The 23636-nt window shown below is 35.3% G+C and overlaps 1 protein-coding gene across 1 annotated transcript in view; it reads left to right on the top strand.

The window, feature by feature from the left end:
• RP1 (RP1 axonemal microtubule associated) overlaps nt 1-23636 on the top strand; it is a 208576-nt gene that overhangs the window by 125494 nt on the left and 59446 nt on the right. Inside the window, exons 31-38 of the mRNA XM_072328072.1 lie at nt 2089-2144; nt 2297-2329; nt 8072-8241; nt 14165-14384; nt 15693-15847; nt 18161-18374; nt 19410-19597; nt 21346-21556. Coding sequence (XP_072184173.1) covers nt 2089-2144; nt 2297-2329; nt 8072-8241; nt 14165-14384; nt 15693-15847; nt 18161-18374; nt 19410-19597; nt 21346-21556 — 1247 coding nt within the window. The remainder of the gene's footprint in view (nt 1-2088; nt 2145-2296; nt 2330-8071; nt 8242-14164; nt 14385-15692; nt 15848-18160; nt 18375-19409; nt 19598-21345; nt 21557-23636) is intronic.

Raw genomic sequence — 23636 nt, 5'->3', positions numbered from 1 at the left:
GAAACAGAATTAGTTCATTATACGCTTGGCAACCTGGGGAAAAATTCTTCAGAACAGGCATGCACACAACCTAGATATATGACAAATGCCTTGGAGTTTCTCAAAGGACTAGGGATGCAAAATTTTGCTGGTGAATCTGAAATTTCCTGGATTGGTGTGGGAAGGAGGATGCAAAGGACTCACTAATGCAGACAAGCCCCAAACAGGCAAAAAGGTGCATTAAAATTTCCTTTATCTCAATTATACCAGGCCACATGAAAATAACTGAGGTTTCAGTTCTTGCCTTTATAAAAACTATTATGTGAAAAGATTTAGATGTATTGATTTTGGTCAGTGCATCTGCCTCGGTTGCTTAAAACCTTGTACGCATTGCACAAATCTTTAGGAAGCCTTTAACTTTTCTCCTAGAGAAGAGCTAGACCATTTCCTTTCATTTAATAAATCTCCATTTCTGTGTATTACTATGTGTAGAATTTTGCTGGCATGTGCAAGATTGGAAAATGACTGACTCTCAGTTCTAACAATTACTAAATAGCCTGTTCTTCTAAATATTTTATTACTTGAGCCAAATGCAACCTGAACTCTAGCTGCTGTCAGTGTGTTGAATCACATGACTAAAATAGAAAAAAATATATTAAATAGACCAGTATAAAAAAGTAAGAATTTGTATGTGTTACCTCTGCATCTGTGTATTTAATACAGTAGGAATCACGTGAAGAATTATAATTTAGATCTAGCTATTTCTGGCATACATGGTTTTCAGGACTTGCGAGCTTAGGCTATACAGCTGAAATGATTTCCATGATATTTTGGGAATTGTACAGTGTACATTATATGTTGTGAAATGTACATTATAGTTGTGGAAGTCTTCAGCAGTTTAAGACAGATGCCTCTTTAAGAGTGCTTCATGTTTACAAAATAATACCATAAAGCAACAGTTTCTGTTTGCAAAGTTCCTAGAAAATATTAGCTAATAAATATTTACTCCTGTTGGGTATTATTCTAATGATCAGGTTCTTGTCTTAGGTTTTCTTTTTGGTAGGCATTGAAGATGGCTGCTGGAAGGAGTCAGTGAGGCAATTGTTTCCTTAATGTTAGGGAGATTTTATAATACTTAGCTTAATAAACATATGAGCACATCAAAGCTGTATAAAACTGCCATGTCAAAAGGGAATCATTAAGATCTTAGGAAACAATAAGATTATTAAATATAGAACTAAAGGAATGTCACTGTTTGCACAATGTAAGTGCACCACCAAGGTGTCAAAATTTGCTTTCTACTTTTAGAAAATGCTCGTGGTCTCTTTTTTTTCTTCCTAGGAGTGAATGTGGAAAGAGTTTACAAAAGTTAACTGAGCTATTTAGTGCAACCATAGTTGAAATACAGTGGAGTCCAGACCATGCATTACATATTTATTCACAGTTTTTTACATACAATAAATGAAATGTATTGTGGATCTTTAGGTTTAAACAAAGGCCACATCTATAAAGACCAAATAGAATAAAAAAAGATAATGAGCACATACTTTTTATTTTAAAAAATAAGATGTTAGTGGCTGTGAAGTGTTATTATATGAGTAAGAGTGACAACTGAAAACGTATGGAGGAGTTCTTGCAGGTAAATACTTTTACAAGGTAACTCCTTAAATTCATCCATATCAAAGAAAAGGAGTAATAAAAGAGAAATTCAGTTCATTGCTGCATATCTGTATCTATATAAACTTCCAGACCTGGTTTTATATATCACTTTAAGTACAATGAATCTAACTCACCTCTGCAGCTGGTACTTGAATGTACAATTGAATGTCTGATACTGAAAATGTTTATTATGTCATATAGTGTATTTCATCCAAAGTGCTATATTTCTTCAACAAACTGTTGTGAAAATTCCAATTTTTTGCTGAGAGCAGAGTAAGGTAGATTCTCCCAATACAAATAATGTTAACTCTGATGAATTAGGTTTAGGAGGTATTTTAAAGGCATAATTTGATAGAAAAGGAAGAGAAGGTAATTGTCTGATTACTGGCTGATAATCATGAATACTGATAGTTGTTATTAATCTCATTCTTTCTGTCTATACAATGAAAGGTGGCTAGATGAATATCACGATGATGGGAAAACTGTGAGGGAGCTAACTGCTGAAAGTGAGTATTTTGTTACTACTGTTATTGTGTTATAACAATAGTGTTATTTACTTCTTAGCTAATACTAAAGATCCTTTTCAAATATAATCATAACATATGAAGAAAAGTGATAATTAAGCTTGCTCACATAACTTTTTCTGCTAATATTTTAGAAGCTGGCAATCCAGAGAAATCATTCCGTAAAGGTATGTTTTCTACAACGTTGTCTTCACTATTTGAATTCAATGTCCAAATCAGTAGTAAGTAGCAAATATATGAGCAAGTGACCTCATAGTGTAAGTAAACTATCAACTGTGAGAGAAAAAGAATACAAACTGTCTAACAATGATCTATATCGTGCCCCTGGTGGCGCACGGTGTTAGAACCACCGCTTGCAACACTGAAGGGCCCGGGTCCGAATCCCCCTTGTGGCGCAAGTGGTACAAGTGCTGCTCTGCTACACTAGAAGGCTCGAATCCCGGGAGTTGGACTCGATGATCTCTAAGGTCCCTTCCAACTCGCACAATACTATGATACTATGATACTATAGCAATGACAAACTCCTTACAATTAATTGAGTAAAATATGTTGCTCATAAACCATTTCTGTTTTCTTCACATTTCTACTATTTTGTCCTCAAATCAGCCAAGAACTTCTCTGAGAAAAAAAGAGTAGTGTTATTTTGTATATCCCAATGGCACTGTCATGGAAAACATACATAGGGGTCAACTAGCAAACATCAGATTGCTGAGAAAATGTCTTGTGAAGTGACTGTGCAAGCATTACTGGGTCAAAGTTGATCAGGGTACTCTCAAAGTAGCCATAAATAAAAAATATTAAACTCCAAATGTTTGAGTGAAGAAAGAAGTAGTTGACTAAATCTGCTTGGATTAATACATATAGACTTCAATAAAAAACTACCCACTTATTTGTCTGACGATATACCTACAAAAACAGTCTCATCACTGTAACATGTTAAGAGCTCCCAAGTGTTCAGAACATGAGATAAAATCTCTGTGTTTCTCTCAAATCAGAAAAAAGAAACAGAATACAAATTTATTTATTAACATTTAACTATTAATGCATATTCTGTATAACTGTGTCTGACTATGGGAGTAACTAGAGTAAACAAAGTAATGTTTACATTTAGCTCTGAAAGCAATGGCTTGCCTTCTGTAGCATGAGTGCTGATCTCTCCATCTAATTACAGCTTCAGTGAAAATACAATCATTTGCATTCAATCAAACAGTTTAGCCAACACTTTTATTGTTCCATGGCAAGATCACTTTTTTTTTACAAAAGGAGACTGATTAATTCAGGTAAATTATTTTTCCCATAGAGAGATTTGATTGTCACAAGACAATTTGGACAACACACACTTCTGAAATGCAGCCACAATATCTATTTCACCTTATGTTCATAAAATAGACTATATTGTAGTATTTTAGTAGTTTTTTTCCAGTGCATCTTTACTTTCTACAACAAGCAGACAGAGATGAAAAGACTGCTTAGAGCTTGTGCATGTTAGTAACAATAAGACATAGTATATTGATTGTGAGGAGGTTATTCTTAATTAGTTTGGGAAATGTCACACTGTTAAGATGTCCAGGAGGACCTGGAGGATGTGTTCTGGTTTATTAGAATGAAATCAAAGGTTCTGAATAATGAAGATATAAAGAAGAGAGTCTTCTGTTAAATAGCCATGCATCAGAGTAGCTTGAGCTTCTTTTTAGTCATTTTTCTTTACCTTGAAGCTCATTCCAGTGAGGAACTGAGATAAATGAAAGATTGTACTATTTGTGCATTATGTCAAAGAGATGATGAACAAGGCTGACCTCAGGATAGGTTACTTTTAAATTGTTCTTTTCTTAATGCTGATGTCATAAATATTGCAAGTGAAAAGAATGAGGTTTTAGGATGATAACAAACATGAGAGGTTTGAAGAGCTGTCTTGTATTTGGTTCTGTGCATACGGTACTAGTACTGATCTGAGAAAATTCTAGAGGTGCAGTTTAGAAGATAAAGCAATTGCCTCAAATTTCAGCATCTGCAGCACTGATGAACTCATATTGCAGAGAATATAACAGTGATAAGCAGTCCCACTTACAGTGAAAGTGCAAACATTCTGTTTGAAAAGGAGGCAAATAGCAGTGTTAATGCTAGGAAGCTGAATGTTTTATGTATTCCTGTGGTCATATAGTGTATAAACTGCCCTCTGCAAGTGGGTTTTAAGCAAAGTCACAAAAAATTGATTGGCACAATCCAGTGTTGTTTGGTGATTTCCAGGAAAAGTGATCAATATGCTTAGGTCAGATCTAAAGCAAAGGTTACAAAATCAAAGACTTACTAAATCATTCTGAAGGTCAGAAATCTCTTTCTCTTTGAAGAAGATTAATAAGCTAATAACTACCTAGTCAAGGAAGAGAGTTTGAAAGTTGTCATTACCGAACAGTTCTTTTTCACCCAGGCTCCCACTATACCAGCTTTAATTAAACATTTATTCCAGATCCTTGTGAACACCGCTGGTGGCTATGGATTCTGGCGAGATGTAGAAAGCACATATCAAATAGCAACATTTGTACATCTGTAGATTATCAAGACAAATCAGGTAGAGGAAACGATTTGTTCATCCTGTGGTGACTTCCTCATGCATGTTTGAGGCAAGAGAAATAAGACAAAAGAGATCACATTTGTAGAGAATTTGGATATCTGCTTTCAGCTCTCCAATGAAATTATTTTGAAAGATAATGAATCTTTTCATCACTCTTCAGAAGTTTCCTTCATTGTAGAGAAATTTTGTTGCTGTTTCCCTACATTTTCCCTTTTCTGCTTCAAAATAAGTAGATTGTTATTATAAGACAAGGAAAAAAAAATCTCACAAAGCAAAACTACAGATATAGTACATCTCAATGTTGCCTATCCTACTATCAGTTAAGCTGTGCTAAGTTACTGTAGTGTGGTTTGCACGGTGCTCTGTAGTATTGTGATCTTTTGTGACTGGTGTGTAAAATACAAAGAACAATTCAACATCATTGAACACAGTTCAGTTAACAGGTACGTCTAGGTTAGATTTTTTTATGTTGGGAAAGGTTGTTGGTATTAAGGTACTCAGAAAATTCATAAGAAAGCAGAAAATAGGGAGTAAATTTTCACACAAGTGCCTTTGTTTTCAAATTATTCCCTACCTTTTAAGTTTATGCTACTGGAGTAAGAATAAACACAGAATTCCTAAACTTCAGGCAGATTTATCCTGCCTCACTTGATTAAAAAAGAACACATTAATGTGCCCTAAGAACAGTGGTAGCAATCCTTTAGCAATACATAAATTTTCAATATTTCAAAAGCAGAAATAACCTTATTTGCCCAGTTTTCTGAATTGTATGATAAAATGTTGTCTTTATATTTTGCCATGCTCAATTTGTTGTGTGTAGAAGTCACTACAGGTTTGGTTTTCACAATTTGATTGAAATAATTTTTCAGGATCCAAACCAGTGATTAAAAGAATTTCTGGTAAGATATTATAATGATTGATCCCATGTAATGTTTTAAAAGTCAACAAATGCTTCTGATGTATATTTGGATATATCTGTATGGAATGAAATGAGGTCTTTACTCATATTTTTTCAAAAGAAAAAAATTTGGAGTTTCATTCCCTGAAGTCTGTTTCCAATCCAATGCTCATTTTCAAACTGGTGTCTCAAAGAAAGGGGCCATGGATTTGCACATAAGCTGAAAGTAAAAAAAAATACAAAGAAGAACTAATCAATCTGAAAGGAAGCTAATGCTGTTCAGTGGTATCAGGGAAAATTTATCTTTTTTGTGTGACCATGCATACCGAATGCAGAAGATGACATGCTGAGATATCTTATTTTTAGAAATTACTGAAGAGTTTAGTATTTCCTGGAAAGAGATATAGAAGTCATTGAACCCAGTAGGTGTTTGCAATCAGTCTCTTGTCCTGTGTAGCCATTCCTATCAGTCTCCATCTAAGAGAATATAACATACAGAAAACTTCATTTTTACTCCAGTGTGAGCAGGTTAAATGAATTTTCTGAACTGAGAAAATGTCAGTCTGGGTTAGCTCTGTTACCAAGCTTTAGAAGCACTCAAAGCAAATGGAGGAGTACAAGCAGTCACAGATGCTAGAAGGCTTTAAATCTGTTATCTACTGATTTATTTCCTGGAAAACTCCCAGCTGGTGTCTTAGCCTTAGTTCTGAAATAATAATTAAGAACACAGACATGGATATTAGTTACAGTAGATCACCTTGCCTGAAATACCTTCTCCGTGCATGCTGCTGCTTCGAGCAGAAAACATGAGGCTATGTGTCTTTGCTTTCTCTTCACTTCGGGCTTGCTTTCTCCTAAAGCAGAAGAGAAAAGAAAGGAGTAAAGGTTCTCTTGCAAAACATAATGCAAAATTATCTTCATTTCCCTTCTGCCATGTTCCAGGGAAATCCTACAAAATGAGACATAAGTGGATGTGATGTTCAGGGCTATGTTGGGAGTCTTTGTAAAAATTGGATCTGCTTATAAACAGAGAGTGCTCAGAAACAGTAGAAACTCATAGAATGCTTGACTTCACCAAGTGTGACACCCTGAAGGCTACCACATGCCAACCTGGCACAGGGAGATAAAATTCAAAGCTGGCATATATATCAAACAACAAACATTTCTCATTAGGCAAAATCTGTGTCTTCCATAATACTACCTCTGACTCATTCTTGGAATTGGCCTCAAAAAAAGAGTTCAGATAGAAGGACCCTTTCCATCACTGTTTTACTCAGCAGTCTCCCTGCAAGATGTGTATTTGCCTACTGTTTTGTAGCTGAGCTCAGAAGAGGCAGGAAGCAGTCAGATGAAATGAGAAAAAAGCTTTCATAGCAAAGGGGAGAGCAGTCTTAGCTAAAGAAGACAAAGTAAAAATCAAGGGAAAAATTCTAAGTCAAGAAAACTAGAGAAAGTTTTCACTCAATCTTCACCTCCAGACAGGTGGAGGGAAAAAAAAAAAAAGGTATGAAGAAAACCAACCACATAATGCTCTAAGAAAGAGAATCGCATACATACAATTTATTTCAGAACTAAACTACTCTATGAGTTATTTTGTCTGCACATTGAAATGTAGGCTTACTCATAGTCATGAAATAGTTCTATCTCACTGGCAAATTATCTTATTGTCACACTATTAGTCACAGTCTGAACATGGGGTTTTGATTTCCTTCCACTAAGTTCTCTTTGCCATGCAAGATCAAGAACGTTGTTATTTATTTATTTATTTATTTTAATTCAGGGCAAGATTTCCGATCAACTAGTCCAACAATAAATAGTATTCTGTAGCTTCTGAGTTGCTTTCTATACTATCAAATGTTGCTACTAATACATGTAATCTATCAAAAATATCTGAAAGGCTTCACCCACGACTTGATGTCAGTAAAAACACTTCAGAATTTCCTAGATTCTGAGGTCAGCCCTGATGAATGATCTGATCTGAAACAAGCACATTGAACGTGATCAAGTAGGTTATAAAAGTAGTTTAATTTTCACTATTTGAGCAGCTATGTATTAGCCAGCAGTTGTTGCAAGTAAATTGCATAAAATTTCATATGAACACTCTAAGTACCCAAACTTAATAAATGAATTACTGCAATTTAAACGATTAAATTGTCCTAAGGAATAAAAGAACCTACCCAAAGATTTATTTACTTGCTTTCTTTGGATTACTTTCTGCTTGTATACCCATTTGTACTGTTAGTACCCATTAGTACTGTTTTCTTGTTTGTTTGTTTGTTTTCTTGTAAAGTCTTATTTAACTTATAATTATTGTCAAGAGAACACATGCCTGTCCATTTTTATAATGGCTGTCTTTAAATTTTTTGTTGTAAGATTAACAATAGCTTACATTTCTCTCTTCTACTGATACTAAAAAGTTGCTGTTTCTGTGTTGTTTAGCACAGCAGTGGAGAGTGCGGGTGAAAACAGGTGGAGATTCCCCAGAGCCAAAGGACTGCAAAAGGGTCCTTGTGATTTATGGCTCAAAGGGCAAAAGCGATGAGCTACTGCTTTCACCACAAGACCCAGGACATGTATGTTTCCTACCAAGAGCAACAGATGAATTCATTGTAAGTCACAATATATTTATAAAGTGCTACACTATATTTATATGGTACAACTTTCTATATTACTACAGTCCTATATTTATAATGACACTCCTTTCCAGCCCAAAGATATATATTTATGGAATGCAAGCTTGGTTGCTATAAATAACATATTTATTGTCAAAGATGGAATGATGTAACTTTGCATCTTGGGTCATCTTCTGCTTCTCAACCTGTTTTACCACAGGCAGCTGCAGTATTCTCTTTGAAATTTCAGTATTTATTAGGGAGAAAATTGTCCCTTTCATATAGTTTATAGCATTCACCAGCTCATCTCGTGTATTGTTTTGTTTTTAATTCTCTAAAGAATCTTGAGTTCCAGTTTATACAAAACCATTATGCAATTATTTGAGAAAGAAGGATTATACATTATTCCCAGGGGACATAAGTGGCTTTTTCTTTCCTTCATTTCAGTCTTTATAAAACAGTCCCCACTCTCCTCCCAAATGCCTCTGTCTTTCAGGCAGTGAGTTTTCCTGGATAATCATAGCATACCAAAGTGCAATGAACCCTGAGGCAACAGCGTATACATGTCCAGTATTAAAATCAACCTCAACACAGTCCTGACTACCTGTGCACCTCACACACGTCCTGCTGCTTTGAGAGCATTCAGCTGAGGCATCTTTTTAATGTTCAAATTCTGTCCTGGACTGCTAGGCTACATCATTGCAAATTCTGTTCATTGGCCTGAAGCTTCTAGCTTCTAGTTAGCCAGATGAGAGAACTAGCTTGCAATTCATAGCAGTTTTATAAAGCTCAGAAATGCTTTTCAATCTCTGCAATAAACATTCTGAAAACAATGACAAAGCTACATTTAGAAAATGTTGTGAAGGCTTCCTCAGAATGAGCAGATCCAGGCTGTTTTTTTTTTTTTTTTTTGAATTTAAATAACAAGCTAAAGCAATTTAGAAATTTTACAGGGAGTAAATGAAAAGATAAATAGCACTTGTTAAAGACAAGGAAGCTATTGCTTTACAGAAAGCAAGAAATTCACTGAACAACAAAAGCAGCTTCACCAGCTATTGGTGCAGACTGGGGTCAATAGAAGCAGTTTGTCTATGGAGGTATCCCACCATCTGGCTGAGTTTTGGAAAGCATCACTGCATAAAGCAGATCTCTGCTGCATTCAACTTGTTAGTTATTTCCCAAAAGGCATGTCGTGCTTGTTAAGACTGCCTGATTTCACTGCCTGAGTGCTGTGCCAAGAGAAGCCAGCACTGTTATGTGCCCAACATCTGATTGTTCCTGCTACTCTACTGTTCTTGGTACCATAACACCATATCCAGCATGCTGGAGTTCCAATCTAATGTCTTTCTAAATGCTTCATTATACTTTGTACTGGCTTTAGGTTTGTGGATATTTCCCTTATATTTTCTTAGCTATTTATGCCCTGATTTTGTTGCTTTGTATGAAAGTGTTTAAGCATTGTTTATTGGACGTGAAATTTTCTCTTTTTAACATTGCTTACAGCATTTTCCAGTTTTTCTGGCATTCTAAGGAAGTCAAAATAGCAGGTCTGATATATCCAGGTATTCAGATATCTTTGTAAATGTCTTCTCCATGTTTTTCAGCAAATAAATCCAGTTTCTTTTTACTCTCCTTTCCTTTGTTATCACTAAGACTTTCAGAAGCTTTGCTCATGTTCTCCCACTGTAGCAGCAGGCAGGAGACATGGGCATGATATCACCAGGAGGACAAGCTGTGAATTCATTTTTCCAACAAGTAGCAGTAAACGAACTTTTCAGCCTCCCTAGGATCCTGGTCTTAGAAAAATGTTCTTAGTGCAGTAAAAAGAACGACAGGTTATATGCTATAAGCAGCCCATGCTTGTTTTGAAATGATAGGCATAATTTTGATCTCAGAGATTCATTTACTGCACACAGAGGACAGAAAGGCATGCAAATTCCTGATTTTCCAGGTGCTCTCTTACAAATGTATGCACAGATGTGTATGGTATTCAGAATGATTATTTGATCCAAAATTTTTCGTCCCAGCTCCTGTGAAAGAACAGGTGTAGTTTAATTGCATGTAGCAAGAGCAAAGAATAATTTGTTAAAAGAGATAAAATAGGAGCATGGTACAGATTATGGGTTTCAGTGGCCTCAGATAGCAGCAATAGAATGGGTGATCTGCTTAAATAAGCATAGATTTAAGTAGAACACAGTACTTATAATAACTTAATTGAGAAATATGTGTCACTGAATTGTTTGGATGTTCTGGCAGTGAAGACAGATAGCATGGCAAGAAACCTTGCCAGCTCCAATGAGCAAAAGTATCAAAAAATAATTGATAAAATGTAAGTAAATTGACAGTACAAACCCAGATTTTTACTTTCCTTGATATTTCAGTGTTGACAGAAATCAATTGTTGATCTCTTATGGAATGAAAAAATCTGTGAAATATATATATATATCCCCCAGTCCTCAGCATGATTCTTGGTTGCTTACAGAGCAAGCTCATCAGAGCATGCCTTTGGAGAGTGCTGCTGTACTGTGCACTTTCTATTATACAGATAATCATAAAATGCAAAGTTACACTGACTGACAGATCATGGGACTTGAATCCTTAAAACTATTCAGTTATTTTCCAAAGCACTTGCACATGTAGTATGAGATGAGTGACAGTGCTGTAAACACAAAGCTCTGCAAGGACTTTATAACTAGAATCATTTATGCACAGAAATTTTTCTTTTTCTTCTCTCTCTCTCTCTTTTTTTTTTTTTTTTTTTTTTTTTTTTTTTTTTTCCAGAGAAGCAATAAAAAACTTAATGTAAGGGTGCACCCAAACAGTGAAATGATGACTTTGGACAAGCCTTGTTTGATTCAAAAGGGAAAACTTTTGAAATATTATGAAATTTTCTAATCATTTTCATCAGTTAACTTTCTCTGAGGGCTTTAAATCCCCAGTGGCTTTCGAAAGACATCCTCTTGACTGTAAGAAGTACAAACGTGCAATGGAAAAACATTGCTATTTAGTATATGATAAATCTCATCCAACGCAGCTCAGATTTTTCATGTAGCCAGTACTGCGTAAAACTGTTCAGAAGAAATAAATAGGGATAAATTAATTAGGAAATTTTAATCGTGAATAAAAATGAGGTTAATAATGTCCTCTTGCAAACATTTGGCCAACTTACAAAGGGGAAATTCATTGAGTATGCTTTGTGATGAACTTTCTTTCTGTCTCTGCATTGAAGGTCATTTTTCATCAAGTAATAGGCATAGATGGAAGGAAAAGCCAATTTATAGCATCAAATATTGCGTATCATATTCCAAAGGCAAACTGACCATATTAAACTGCTCAGAAAAGGATTATGATTGTTACGATATAATAACAATGATCTGAAAATGATGGAGCAAAGCAGAAAGGATAATATAGCCAGAGCTGTGGAAAAGAAAAATCCCTAACAAACAAATATGAAAAGAGGAGGAATACCTAATAAGTTCAATTGAAAATATGAGATGCTTTTTGTCTCAATAGATGATCATGGACATTCTGACTGCTAGTACTTTCTGCTTCAAACACATGGAGTGGCATGTGGCATTTAGCTGTATGATATAGTCATAAGATCCATCTGCAAGAAAGAAAATCTGCAGACAATCATTTTACAAATCAGTCTGATTCTGAAAAAGCAGAAGCAATAATTTTGTTGCCTGTGAAGATAGCACAGTTCAGATGGGTGAAGAATCTGTGCGCTGTTTTCTTGGTGTATGGGAGATTGGTAATCACAGCCTGAACCTCTGATTAATCAGCTGAGGCAAGTATGGGGTCAGCTGTGGGAGCACAGGTGAGAGTGATGTAGCTGTGCTCCCAGAAGGGGTGGAGCTTGACTCCACCTCCTCTGAGACCTCATTTTATAGGGCTGACTCCCACTGAGGCAGCATCTCTTGGAGATTGCTCTCCAGTGAGGACTGCCCCGGCTTCTTCAGCCAAGGGACCACCACTGGTGAGTTTCCCTTTGCTTATTCCTTCTGTACATTTGTTACCATCTGTATATTAACACTTGGTAATCTGAGATAGTACCCATTAGGTTTAATAAGAGATTAATGCATATTTTAGAGGGATTAGGCCACTTATAATGTCATAGCTAATGATATCATCTGCAGCAAACATAGAACAATTGAAAAACTCTCGATAAAATATTCTGCCCACATATTTCCTTCTTTTTGGAGCAATGATGGAGATTAAGTCAAGATGTAAAGATGTGGTAAATCCATTATGCATAACTCTCCTCACATGTACACATATCAGCCTAGGATGTCCTTAAATTTTGTATGTATGACAGCATACAGTCAAGCAGGGCAAGCCAGGCTCCAAGGAAGAACAAATCTGGTGCCCTTTTTGATGTAAAATTACTGCTGTTGTGGCTATTGTGCATGCTGTGGAGTTTGAGAGCTGCAAGATTCCCTGCAGCACTGGAGCTGCTGGAACATTACAGAGCCATGCTACTGGTCCTTACTGAACAGTGCTTCAGTTCTTCACCTTTTGGGGTGACATAGTAAAATCTTATGATACTTGCCTTAAGAAATTGAGATTGGAAGGAATCTTTTAAGTTTTCAAGCACAATTCTTTACCACTTTTCATATGTTCTATTTTGTAAACAGTTCAAGCTTCTGTAAAATGGTTTTGGCAGGTTGTTATTTCTTTTTAATTAACAGTTCCTCTTCATCCACTGCTGTTTTACCATTTTTTCTATCCATAGCATTTATTAATGAGGGTGTGCAACACTCTCCTAGAATGACAAAACCACGCCTTTTAATTGTTCTTCCCTAATAAGAATGATGTAACTAATATTTCCTTACATGTGTGTCTCCACTGAGCAAAGTCAGATGTACTAGCTTTAAGAAAGGTGGGTCAGCAGTGACGAACTGTCAAGAACAGAGCTATGCTGAGAAGCAGAATTAATTAAGCTGTTAGGAGCTCCGTGCTGTGTCTTAGGAATCAGTCTGCTGGTGCTTCCCTAGCATGGAACTCCAGAGTACTACTGTGATGCAAAAATTCTACTGACTGCATAAAGAACTTCCTGGCAATAGGCACCAAAGCTTAGATTGTGACTTGTCTGGGAGAATAAAATGCAGTAGAAAGGAATGTATTTTTAGAATAGTTCTGTCTTTTGTTTTACTTGAAATTCATTTCCTAGCATGTCTTTCTTGCAGTTGCCTGCTGAAAGGCTGCAGCACTCTACTTCCTGGGGCTAAAAGGTCTTATTATACAGCTGCTAATGTCATCCAGATCATTAGATGCAGTTTGATCATCCCAATTCCCATAGTGCTGTTTTGGACAGTTTAACCAGATCTCATAGAAGCCCAGAGTCTGCGACCAGATACTGGTTTTCCCATAGGTTGTATAGGAGCAATAGCTGTGCTTTTCTACAGGTTTATTTCTGTGTGGCTCATGATTCAAGTTTATGCAAAATTGTCCCTCTTTTCCTCAGAAGTGGTTATAAAATAATGTCATGTTTTAAATCCAATCATTTTGCAAGTGAGAATTCAGTTAAAATTTTCTCAGCTTGTGGTAATTATCATTAATTTTAATATCTAATGTCACTTCTGATATTAGAAATATTAATTGTAAGTTAACACTCTCCTTATCCAGTAGGGTCATATCCTAATATATTACCTTTGCTTTATGAGCTTGAATGCATGCATGATACTAATTTTAGTCTCAACTCACCATAATGTTTAATTATTATACATTACTGAAAATAGTACAAAATAAAGGAGGCACTCTCATCCATGGAGGAGAGATTCCCTTATTACTCTCATCCTACCCACTGGCACAGTTTCTCCATTGGTTGATGTTAAGTTAAAGGATTCTACACTGTTGAGAAAATTGCTGTCAGTTAAGTGATCCTGACAGTATGCTCTTCCTCTGATATTTTTTGCAGGTTGAGACTGGAGATGTGGGAGATGTGTATAAGATTCGGGTCAGCTGTGATTACGTGCCAGGCTTTGCAGGTTGGCACTTGAAGTCTTTCCACTTAGAAGAGCTACATACAAAACAAGAGTTGAACTTTGACTGCAACTGCTGGCTGTCTCTTAGCAGAGAGGACAAGGAGCTTGTGAAAGAATTCCCTGTAGTCAATGAGGACCAGAAAACTTTACCAGGTGAAAACACTGAGTAGATATGAACACTGCAAACCAACCTCTTAAAAAGAAATAAATGTCACATATAGAATATAATGTTTGTTGGGCACTTGATATATTCAGTGGATCTATGCCAACAGTCTTCATATGTACACTGCAAAAATGTTGACCATTTAAGAAATTCTCATTTTCCAGTTAAGTGGCAAATTGGGCTTTGCAGTTGCTAAATCTTCTGTGTGACTCTCTGTGCAAAATTGAAGAAAATAATTATACTTTTTAAAGATAAAGCACATGTTCAAAGCAATGGAAACAATCTATTGTAGATTTGCTGTTGAATTACTTGGTTTATAATAGGTTCAATTACTAATGGGAAGAATTGTATTATACAAGAAAGTTTTGTAATTGTTCTTCCCTAAGGCGTTTTTTCTGACATGCTGAGAGTTTCAGAGAATATTCAGAAATGCTCTTGGAGTGTGAAGGCCTGCAGAAGCACTGCATTTGTTCAGAAAATTTGGAAGTTACATGAGATAAAAGTAATATGAGACATGACTGCTTTTCAAAACTGAAGTTCCAGAAATTATAGACCCTGAATATCCCAAACCTATTCACAACCTTAAAAGAAACCATGGCATTAAGTTAGCTGAATGTTAGCTTGGGAGGACAGTATGTTAAAAATGACATTTGAAAAGTCTTGGTTATTCTCTTTGTTGAAGTATGAATATATCTGCAACTCAGTGATATTTCTCAGAAGAAATTTCATTCTAACTGTATCAATTGAAAGAAGGAAACTTGTTTATACAGGAACATTACAGAAGCAAAAACGTTTTACTGTTGCTGTCATTACATTAATATGTGCACTTGATAAATTTTTATACTTATATGTCACATCATGAATCAAAAGGTTATGCTACATCAATCTCTGCTACAAAATTTGCATAAACTTTACATAGTTATTTATTCTTTGACCTGTGATAGTTATTAAATACTGCAAAGATTATGCAGTTTTTAACAGTAAAGAAAACAATGCAGAAGACTTCTTATTTTTCAAGACCTGAGCAGTAACATAGATTTAGACGGAACTTGTCTGGATATTACTAAGCCTAAGTTGCCTGAATCCAATTTCACTGAATTTTCAAGGAAGTTAATGGAAAGATTTCATTACGCTTTGCTTGAAGACATCACATACACAAAGAATAACCAATTTTAATCACTGTACAGCAGGTTTTTTTGGCAGTTGCAAAAGTGAACAATATATATTGATTTTTTTCTTTAAGTACACTTTTGTAAGTCAAGAGTTTCATTTGTACTTTTTCTTTTTTTTTTATACAGTCCATAAATATGTTGTCTCTGTACATATTGGTGACCGCTGGGGAGCAGAAACCTTTGCAAACGTTTATATCATTCTTTATGGCAAAAGAGGTGACACAGGTGTAAGGAATCTTCATACACCTTTAACAACAGAAAGAAAATTCCAAAGGAATAAGGTAATGGCAGAAAAATGCTGTCTTACATGTGTAGGACCTACCACTGACTCCACTGTATCCCTTAATGCCCCCTCAAGTTAGTCTCCCTCCTGTATATAATCACTCTTTAAATAATGGAAGGATGCAGTAAGGATTCCCTGGAGCCTTCTCTTCTAGCTGAACAAGCCCAGTTCCTTCAGCCTTCCTTCATGGAAGAGGTGCTTCTGTCCTCTGATCATCTGCTACATCAATTGCATGTCTTTCTTGTGCTGGGGACCCCAGGCCTGAACTCAGTACAGCATGTGGAGCCTCACAGGGCTGAGCAGGAGACAATCACTTCACTCTCCCTGCTGCCAACTCCCCCTCCCTTTTTGGTGCAGCTCAGGATGTAGTTGGCCTTCTGGTCTGTAAGCAAGCACTGCAAGTTTGAGTTGAGCTTTTCATCTGACAGGACTTCCAAATTCTTTGCAGGGCTACTTTCAGTGAGTTCTTCTCCCAGTCTGCACACATATCTGGGATTGCCCTGACCCAGATGCATCACTTTGGCCTTGTTGAACCTCATTATGTTCATGTGGGCACATTTCTCAAGCTTGTCCTGGTCTCTCTGGATAGCATCCCTTCCTATTTCTTATATCAACTGCACCACTCATCCTGGTCTCATCAACAAATGCTGTCACTCCTTTGTAAAAGGCCACCAGGTGGAAATAGAATTTATTATTCAACTATTCACAGTAGACCAGTGTCAGTGTTATTTCCTTTCTGGACAACCAGTGCTTGTCCAGTGCTGTATGAGCAAACACAAAGCAGATTCCTGAGGACAAACTGTGATCATACTTCATAGTTCTTCTATTCCAAATTTAGGACAGCGTGAGTAGCAAAGAATTACAAATTATAGATAGAAAAATATCTAAAGAAATTGCTGTGAGACTTACAAGTTCAGTACTGTTTCTGTAACCTCAAGCCCATGTTAAAAACTATCTTAATGTTTACTCAGTGACTTCAGAGAAAAGAGGAGAAGGCACAGAAAAATTTTGCTTCTAGAAAGTCTTAGATTTCTGTGAAATGATTTCATAGGGTAAGGAAAAACTGGATTTAATATAAATGGAGAGAATTTCTAAAAATATTTTTTTCATACGTATCAGGGCTATGCCTATATACAGAAATAGTCATTTCAACATATACAACGTATATAACATAGCATATATGACATAACACATGTAACATATACAACATATACCACAGTTATTTTATTTTACCTTCATTCTCTGATTTATTTCCAAAAAATATATTAATTAAAAAATGTAATGATTACCACTTACAATCTGGTTGTCAAGTCTTGACTATTGTTAAAGAGAAAATTGGTATTTTTGTCATGCAAAGGTAAGTTTAATATCAGTAACAGAAAAGCTACTTAATCCAATATTTTTATTTTAAATGTAGCAAGACAACACAAAGAACTTCTGAAAGTACTACATTTTTTTTAGGGATCAATTTGCAGTTCTCTTCTTTTTAATTGCCTTTGCATCTGGTTTAGTAAGTTCCTGCTACTAAGTCAATGTTTTATTGGGATGATTGTGTTAATTATAATTCTAGTTGTTGTTTAAACTCCAGTTATTCATAATCTTGCTCACCTTTAGAAGCTGCAATCAAGTCCATCTGACTGTGTACGGAAAACCTGTCTTGTTTCACATTTATCCTGTTTTTCATCCCTCAATGTCCTTTTTCTTACTTAGTCTTCTCCATTCTGCTTCCATTCCTGTTTATGTTCTTTTGCTCAATTCTCTCCATGTTGTCATGCTTAATCTTTCAGTTTTTTGTTACTGCAGTAATTTTCATTTTGTAAGAAAAGCAAAAAGACAGCAAAGTGCTTAGAGTAAGGTTTCTTTAGAGCTATTAACATAAGTAAAATCTAAATGATCCTTAAAACATAAATTTATGTTACACTTTTGATACTGGAAGTGCCCTGAAAACAATTGATTTTAACCAAACTCTTAACTCATAACTTTTATTCTGCCAGAATGTTGATGTGTATTTTTTTTTAAATGTAAAATGATTGGCAAAATGCATATTTTCCAAAGATCAGATGAAGTCACAATACATTATTATGAATGTGGGATTTAAATTTAGATATAATTAGTGTGTTCTTTCTTATATTCAAAGGGGAGATGTTATATTAAATGTTACTGAACTAACCCACAACTTAACAATAACCCCCCACCTCCCCCATGCAAAACAGACAAACTTATAACCTCTGCTGAATCCATGTTGCTTTCCCTTGAGTTCAAGCACATTCTGGTCCAAGCTGTTATTTTTTATTTCCAATTTTCTTTGCAGGTGGATTCATTTTTGGTGGAAGCTGTTTCTCTGAGTCATTTGCAGAAAGTGGTCATAGGACATGATGGGCAAGGATATGGGGCTGGAATGTACCTCAAGATGATAACAGTCAGGGAATCACAAGACTCAGACAAAGAGTGGGTCTTTCCATGCTGGAACTGGCTTGATACTCATCTGGGATTGTGTGACACTGTTTGTGAGATATTTACAGTTGGTAAGCTCTTCTGTAATCTGGTCTGTCTCTCTGTATCTTTTGAATTTGGCCGCAGGTCTCTAAAGTGATTTTTTTGAATTGAAAAAGCTGATTTTCTGTTTGATTTGGTTATTATAATAATACCACGTCTGGTAATGTCGAAGTTAATAAAAATCCTTCCTGTAAATATATTGTGTATAGAATTAGTACCATCTAAATTAAAATTTATCACATTACAACAAAAGATTTAATTCAGTTAAAGAGTTTGAAATGTATGCCTTGTGGGGATAAATAGCTTAAGTTTTATGCATTACTTTTCAGGTTGGTTAGGATCTAATTTGAAATCCAGAGAAAAGTTACTATAGTCAGTCTATGTATTTAGTCACCTGTGGTATAATTCCACTGTGCAAAGAAATAGTACAATTCTGCTATGCTTAGTTTATACACATTCCAAGGCTACTACACCATGAGTTGTTCAAATCCAAATGGAAATGAAAGATAGCGGCAAATAATAGAGAAAAAGAGAAGGAGAATGTCATGTTGATTTATTCAGGATCTGGCAAATATTTTTGCATGTTTACTATATGTCAGTCTCACACTATTGCACCATATACTATAGCTAAATATGATACAGTGTCATGTGAAGTTCATTGTTATTAATTTTACATTAGATGTCTACAGGCTACAGGTGTGTCTGGTGCTTCTAAATGATAAAGTGGCTTTAGTAACATTGGTTAAGTTGATTAGACCTCTAAAAGGTGCCTAGATATTCTCTTAGTAATTTCTTCCAAACATGACAAGAAAAAGAACATTTTATTAAGAAAATACCTGTGAAACTAAATTTTGAACACAGAAAGAACATTAAGCTGTTAAATTCTTGGCAAAAAAAAAAAAAAAAAAAAAGTATTGATGTGTTATTCTTAGTGAACTGTTGCCATAGATACAACATAACCTGCAAATAGAGCTTGCTTTGTGTATTGTAAAGGCTGTGGTCCTGTTATATTATGCCAGTCTGTCACTGTTGTCTTTCTGCTTTCTCTTTGATCATTTTTAAAGGTAGAAGATTGATTTCTCGTCCTAAACTGCCTAAAGATATGCAGTCATCTGGTCTCTGGATAATGGACATCACTGGATCTGACTGGAGCAATGAAGAGGATCCATTCCACCTTTCTTTCATCTTCTTTGGCAACCAGAATCATAAGAAGTTGCCGCTTCAAGTTACAGGAAAATCAATTCAAATCAAAGTACTTCAATCTTTATCAATTGGAAAAATAAATAAATAAAAATCTAGGAATCACATACCTGTTAACCCTTTTAATTCTGAGATGATAAATTGTTTCTTTAAACTAAAGTACGAAATTGATTTTTAAGTTCTTTGTGTAGTTTGGCATGGATTATCATTCTTTTCCTTTGTAGGTAGTAAGACTATCACTTAAGCAACAGCTTCTGAATGAGCAGGAGTAAACCTTCTCCCAAGGTTTCATTCTGAGAATGTTTAAGTGAGCAAATTGGTCCCTAGGTGCATATCACAATATATACCAGACTGCAGGTAGTGATTTACAGTTCTTGTTGATCTCACAAAAGTGAGTAATTTGTAAACACAGTTTGTGGGATACTACAGAGATTTGTGGGCAAATGATGGAGAAGGAAGAAACATGAATGAGATGAAACTTACAGAGCTCATTTTCTCTTTAATTTAGTTTATTCATCTCTGCCATCATGTTTTTCCAGGATGACTGCATTTTCTTCCACTGTTTCCCTCTTTTATTTCTGCTTGTCTTTATCTCTTTCTTTTCCCTCTCGATTAGCTCCTTTTCCTCTGTAAGTTTACTTCTCTATTCAGATCTTTGTTTTTAGTTTCTCCAGTAACTTATCAGTTGAAATATTAAGAGGCTTTTAATTGTATGAATAAATGAATGAAATTTACTTTATTGAAAGGTGGCCTGCTTCTACTCCCACGGCTCTTACTTCTCTCTTACAACTACAATTCCTTGGTTGGTATAAATGCTGTGGTACTTTTATTCCTTCCTAATTTTGCTCTATTTGAATGGCCAATACAGCAGAATTTGGAACTGATCTGTAGGCAAATGCTTCAGATGCCTTCTCTGTCTTAAGAAATCCCTAATCATGAAAGGCAGAAAACTATGAGAATATTCAAGGGAATCATGACAATTACTTATTCTTTTCTTGTAATTCATGTTCCAGCTTACTGTTGGCCTTTGGGGTTTTGAGGAAATTATTGATCCCTATTAGAAAACTGTTTGCTTTATCCTCAGCTAGTACATTTGCTTAAACTTGACCTTGATCATTTACTCTTTCATATTTAAAAGCAGCTGTAAGTGAGCACTAAGACTGAGTAAACAAGGGGAAATGGACAGACAAGACCATAGAAGTTTCTAAGCCAGCTTTATAGTACTATGCCCTGGAAGTGGTTTCTTAAGGATTGATTGCTGGAACAGCAGAATAAGGTAGCAATGGCAGGAAAATAGGGATGAAAAGAGTCCTGGCATAAAGTGCAAAGAGTGAGTGAAAATATTTCTTTTGATTCTGAGTTTCATCAGAAAGAAGCCTTGGCTAATAATGAAACTGTTCCTAGTTCTTCATTCTGCTAGCCATGTAAAGAAGAATTTATGATTACGCTAAAGAAATAATTGGCTTTTTTTTTTTTTTTTTTCATATTCTTCTTTAATGGAAGAGAAACTAAGCATACTAGGTTAGGTTATAAACAGGATAAAAAATAAATAGTGCCTAGGAAGTTTTCCTGTACTGAAGAGCCTACACTAAGTATAAGGAAATAGTATGAAACTGGAACCATTCGTAATAAGAGCAAAGGAAATAATATGATTAGAAAGGGGAAAAAATAATAATTGTTATAAACCTGCTCCAGTTCTTCACCTATTAAAGTTTTTTAGCTATTGCATGGATCTGTTAACTGTGTTTGCTCTGGAACAATTAGAAAGAGATCCAATCATCATCTCCTTTTCTTGCACAGGATGAACTGGCAGATATTGGCTCGCTATACAAAGTTCAGGTAACCGGACCACATACTGAGCTAAAACAGCCGTGGCACTTAGATTTACTGCATATGAAGCACACGGGCACAAAGGAGGAGATGTATTTAGCTTTTGACTGCTTGTTCAACCCTAATGAAGACAAATGTGTGGAACTGCCAGCTCTCTATGCAGATCAGGAGCCTTTGCCTGGTAAGCTAAGTCTGTTTTTGTGCTGGGGTCAGGATTGGTGTCACTGGAATACCAATATCTCTCCTGGGCTGAATACTAAGAAATCCAATGTTTCGTGCATGCATTTATCACAAAAGAAAGCTGAGAAAACAGAAATCACTGGTATTAAGATTATGACAGATGTTGTAACTGCTGACACCAAATGTGGAATACAACTTCTTTTATGTGAGGCAGTTTTCTAGTTTTAGCTATGGATTATTTGCTATATCTTCAAATTAATGCTGTGTCAGCTGAAGACTTACAAAATATTATCTAGTGCAATATCACCTGAATCTTCCTATTCACAAAGAAATGTGTGTGACCTAGAAATGTAGTCAGTGTTATAAGGAAGAAAGAATTGCAAAGACCCCCTACAAAACAGAGGCAAAATTTAAAAAACATGTTACAGTCAGCAAAGGGATAACCAAGAATTTCAATCACTGTGGAGTTTTATTGATACTGATAAGAAATTTATAGTAGAGCAAGTATTATTCCAATAAAATAGATTAAGTTGCACTTTCTTTTTTTCTGCTGCTTACCGGTAACACGTGTAAATTGTCTATATGATGATGACAGAAATATAATTAAGTAGTAACTTCCAGTCTCCCGGGATATAGTAAACAACAGCTGCATGCTGATGACTTGATCACTAGCTATTTAAGAACAGACTTCCCATCTATCCACCTCATTAGAATAAAGAGGATTGATGGGGATAGTAAAGATCATGTATTGCAGCTTTTGGTGACAGTTAAGAGGTTTATTGCCAGAGGCTATAGTACAAAGAGTATTCTGCTTCAGCAGAAACTAATAGAAAAAGATGGAAGCTGCCCAGAAAAAAAGGAATAAAATATTCCATGTGAACTTTTGCACACTGTTCTCTAGAGGGATTTTCCTAACTATTTTATTCCATTTAAAATTGAAATCTGAACAAATTAAACAATGAAGACCTTTTAAATATCTGGTTTTATGTGGGTTTTCATAACTTTAAGCAATTAGAAGTCTTGTAATCATTTACTGAAAAAATCTTATGATTTTACACTTTTGATTTGTCAGGTTCAAAATAACATTGAATTTTGCATGTAATATATACAGGATATGTAATTCCACGTATAATAACTCATAGAGTTTGTTAAAACCTCTGTTACCTCTCTATTGGTAATTACCTTTATTGGTATTTATTTTCAGAATTTGAAATTGCTAAATGTTAAACTAAGTATTAAGGTTCTAGAAATTCATATCGAAGTCTTAGTTATTTTAAGAAACAAATAGTGTCCAAGAGTATTATCCTGATTAGCAGAGCAATTAATTTGAGGAAAAAAAACAAGGTTGAGAAAGTTTCCTTGGAAAATTTACTGGAAGGTGCATGCATAGTTGCTGCTCCAAATTATACCATACTTGTGTGATATCTACTAAACTGGAAAGTTGATGCTCTTACTTCCATATGTAACTCATTTTGAGTCTGTGATGAAATAATGACATTTGTGATATTTAGAAATGCACTGAATGAGCAACCTGCAGTCAGAAGTGTTAGTATCAGTTTTATTCTTTGAGGATCCAACACTAATTTGGTCTAAAATTTTTTAAGTGTCAGCTTTTTCCTTGTATTTTAATTTGATTACTGGAGGCAAAAGCATTCAGTTTTTAGGCATTTGCACTCATTATTGCTTCAAGAGAAGTATCAGTTTTTGGTGATGTCTTTAATACAAAATCTCTTGATAATACCGTTTTAAATAAAGACAAAAGAAAAGTGTTGAAAGTTATGTCACTGCTATCTCCAGACCAATCAGACAAGTAGATAACTCTATAGGGAGCAAAGTAAAAGTAAAAATTATTGAAATAAATAGTATCTATCAATAGTAATGGGAACTGCTTGATTGTATCTACTTTGTCTGCTTTCTTTACTTTCACGTATTATCCTAGTTTTTTAATTCAATTTTATTCAATCAGTATCAGGGTCTAAATTATTACTCATGTATCTTTGTAGCTTTCAGAATAAGAGACACTGATTTTTTTATTTTCCTTCTAAATTCTGCAGCAATTCTGTGAAAGGCATTAATGTGCG

The sequence above is a fragment of the Excalfactoria chinensis genome, chromosome 2, assembly GCF_039878825.1.
Source record: "Excalfactoria chinensis isolate bCotChi1 chromosome 2, bCotChi1.hap2, whole genome shotgun sequence".
NCBI lineage: Eukaryota > Metazoa > Chordata > Aves > Galliformes > Phasianidae > Excalfactoria > Excalfactoria chinensis.
The sequence above is the reverse complement of the archived record's forward strand: the minus strand, read 5'-3'. Positions and strand labels throughout refer to the sequence as shown.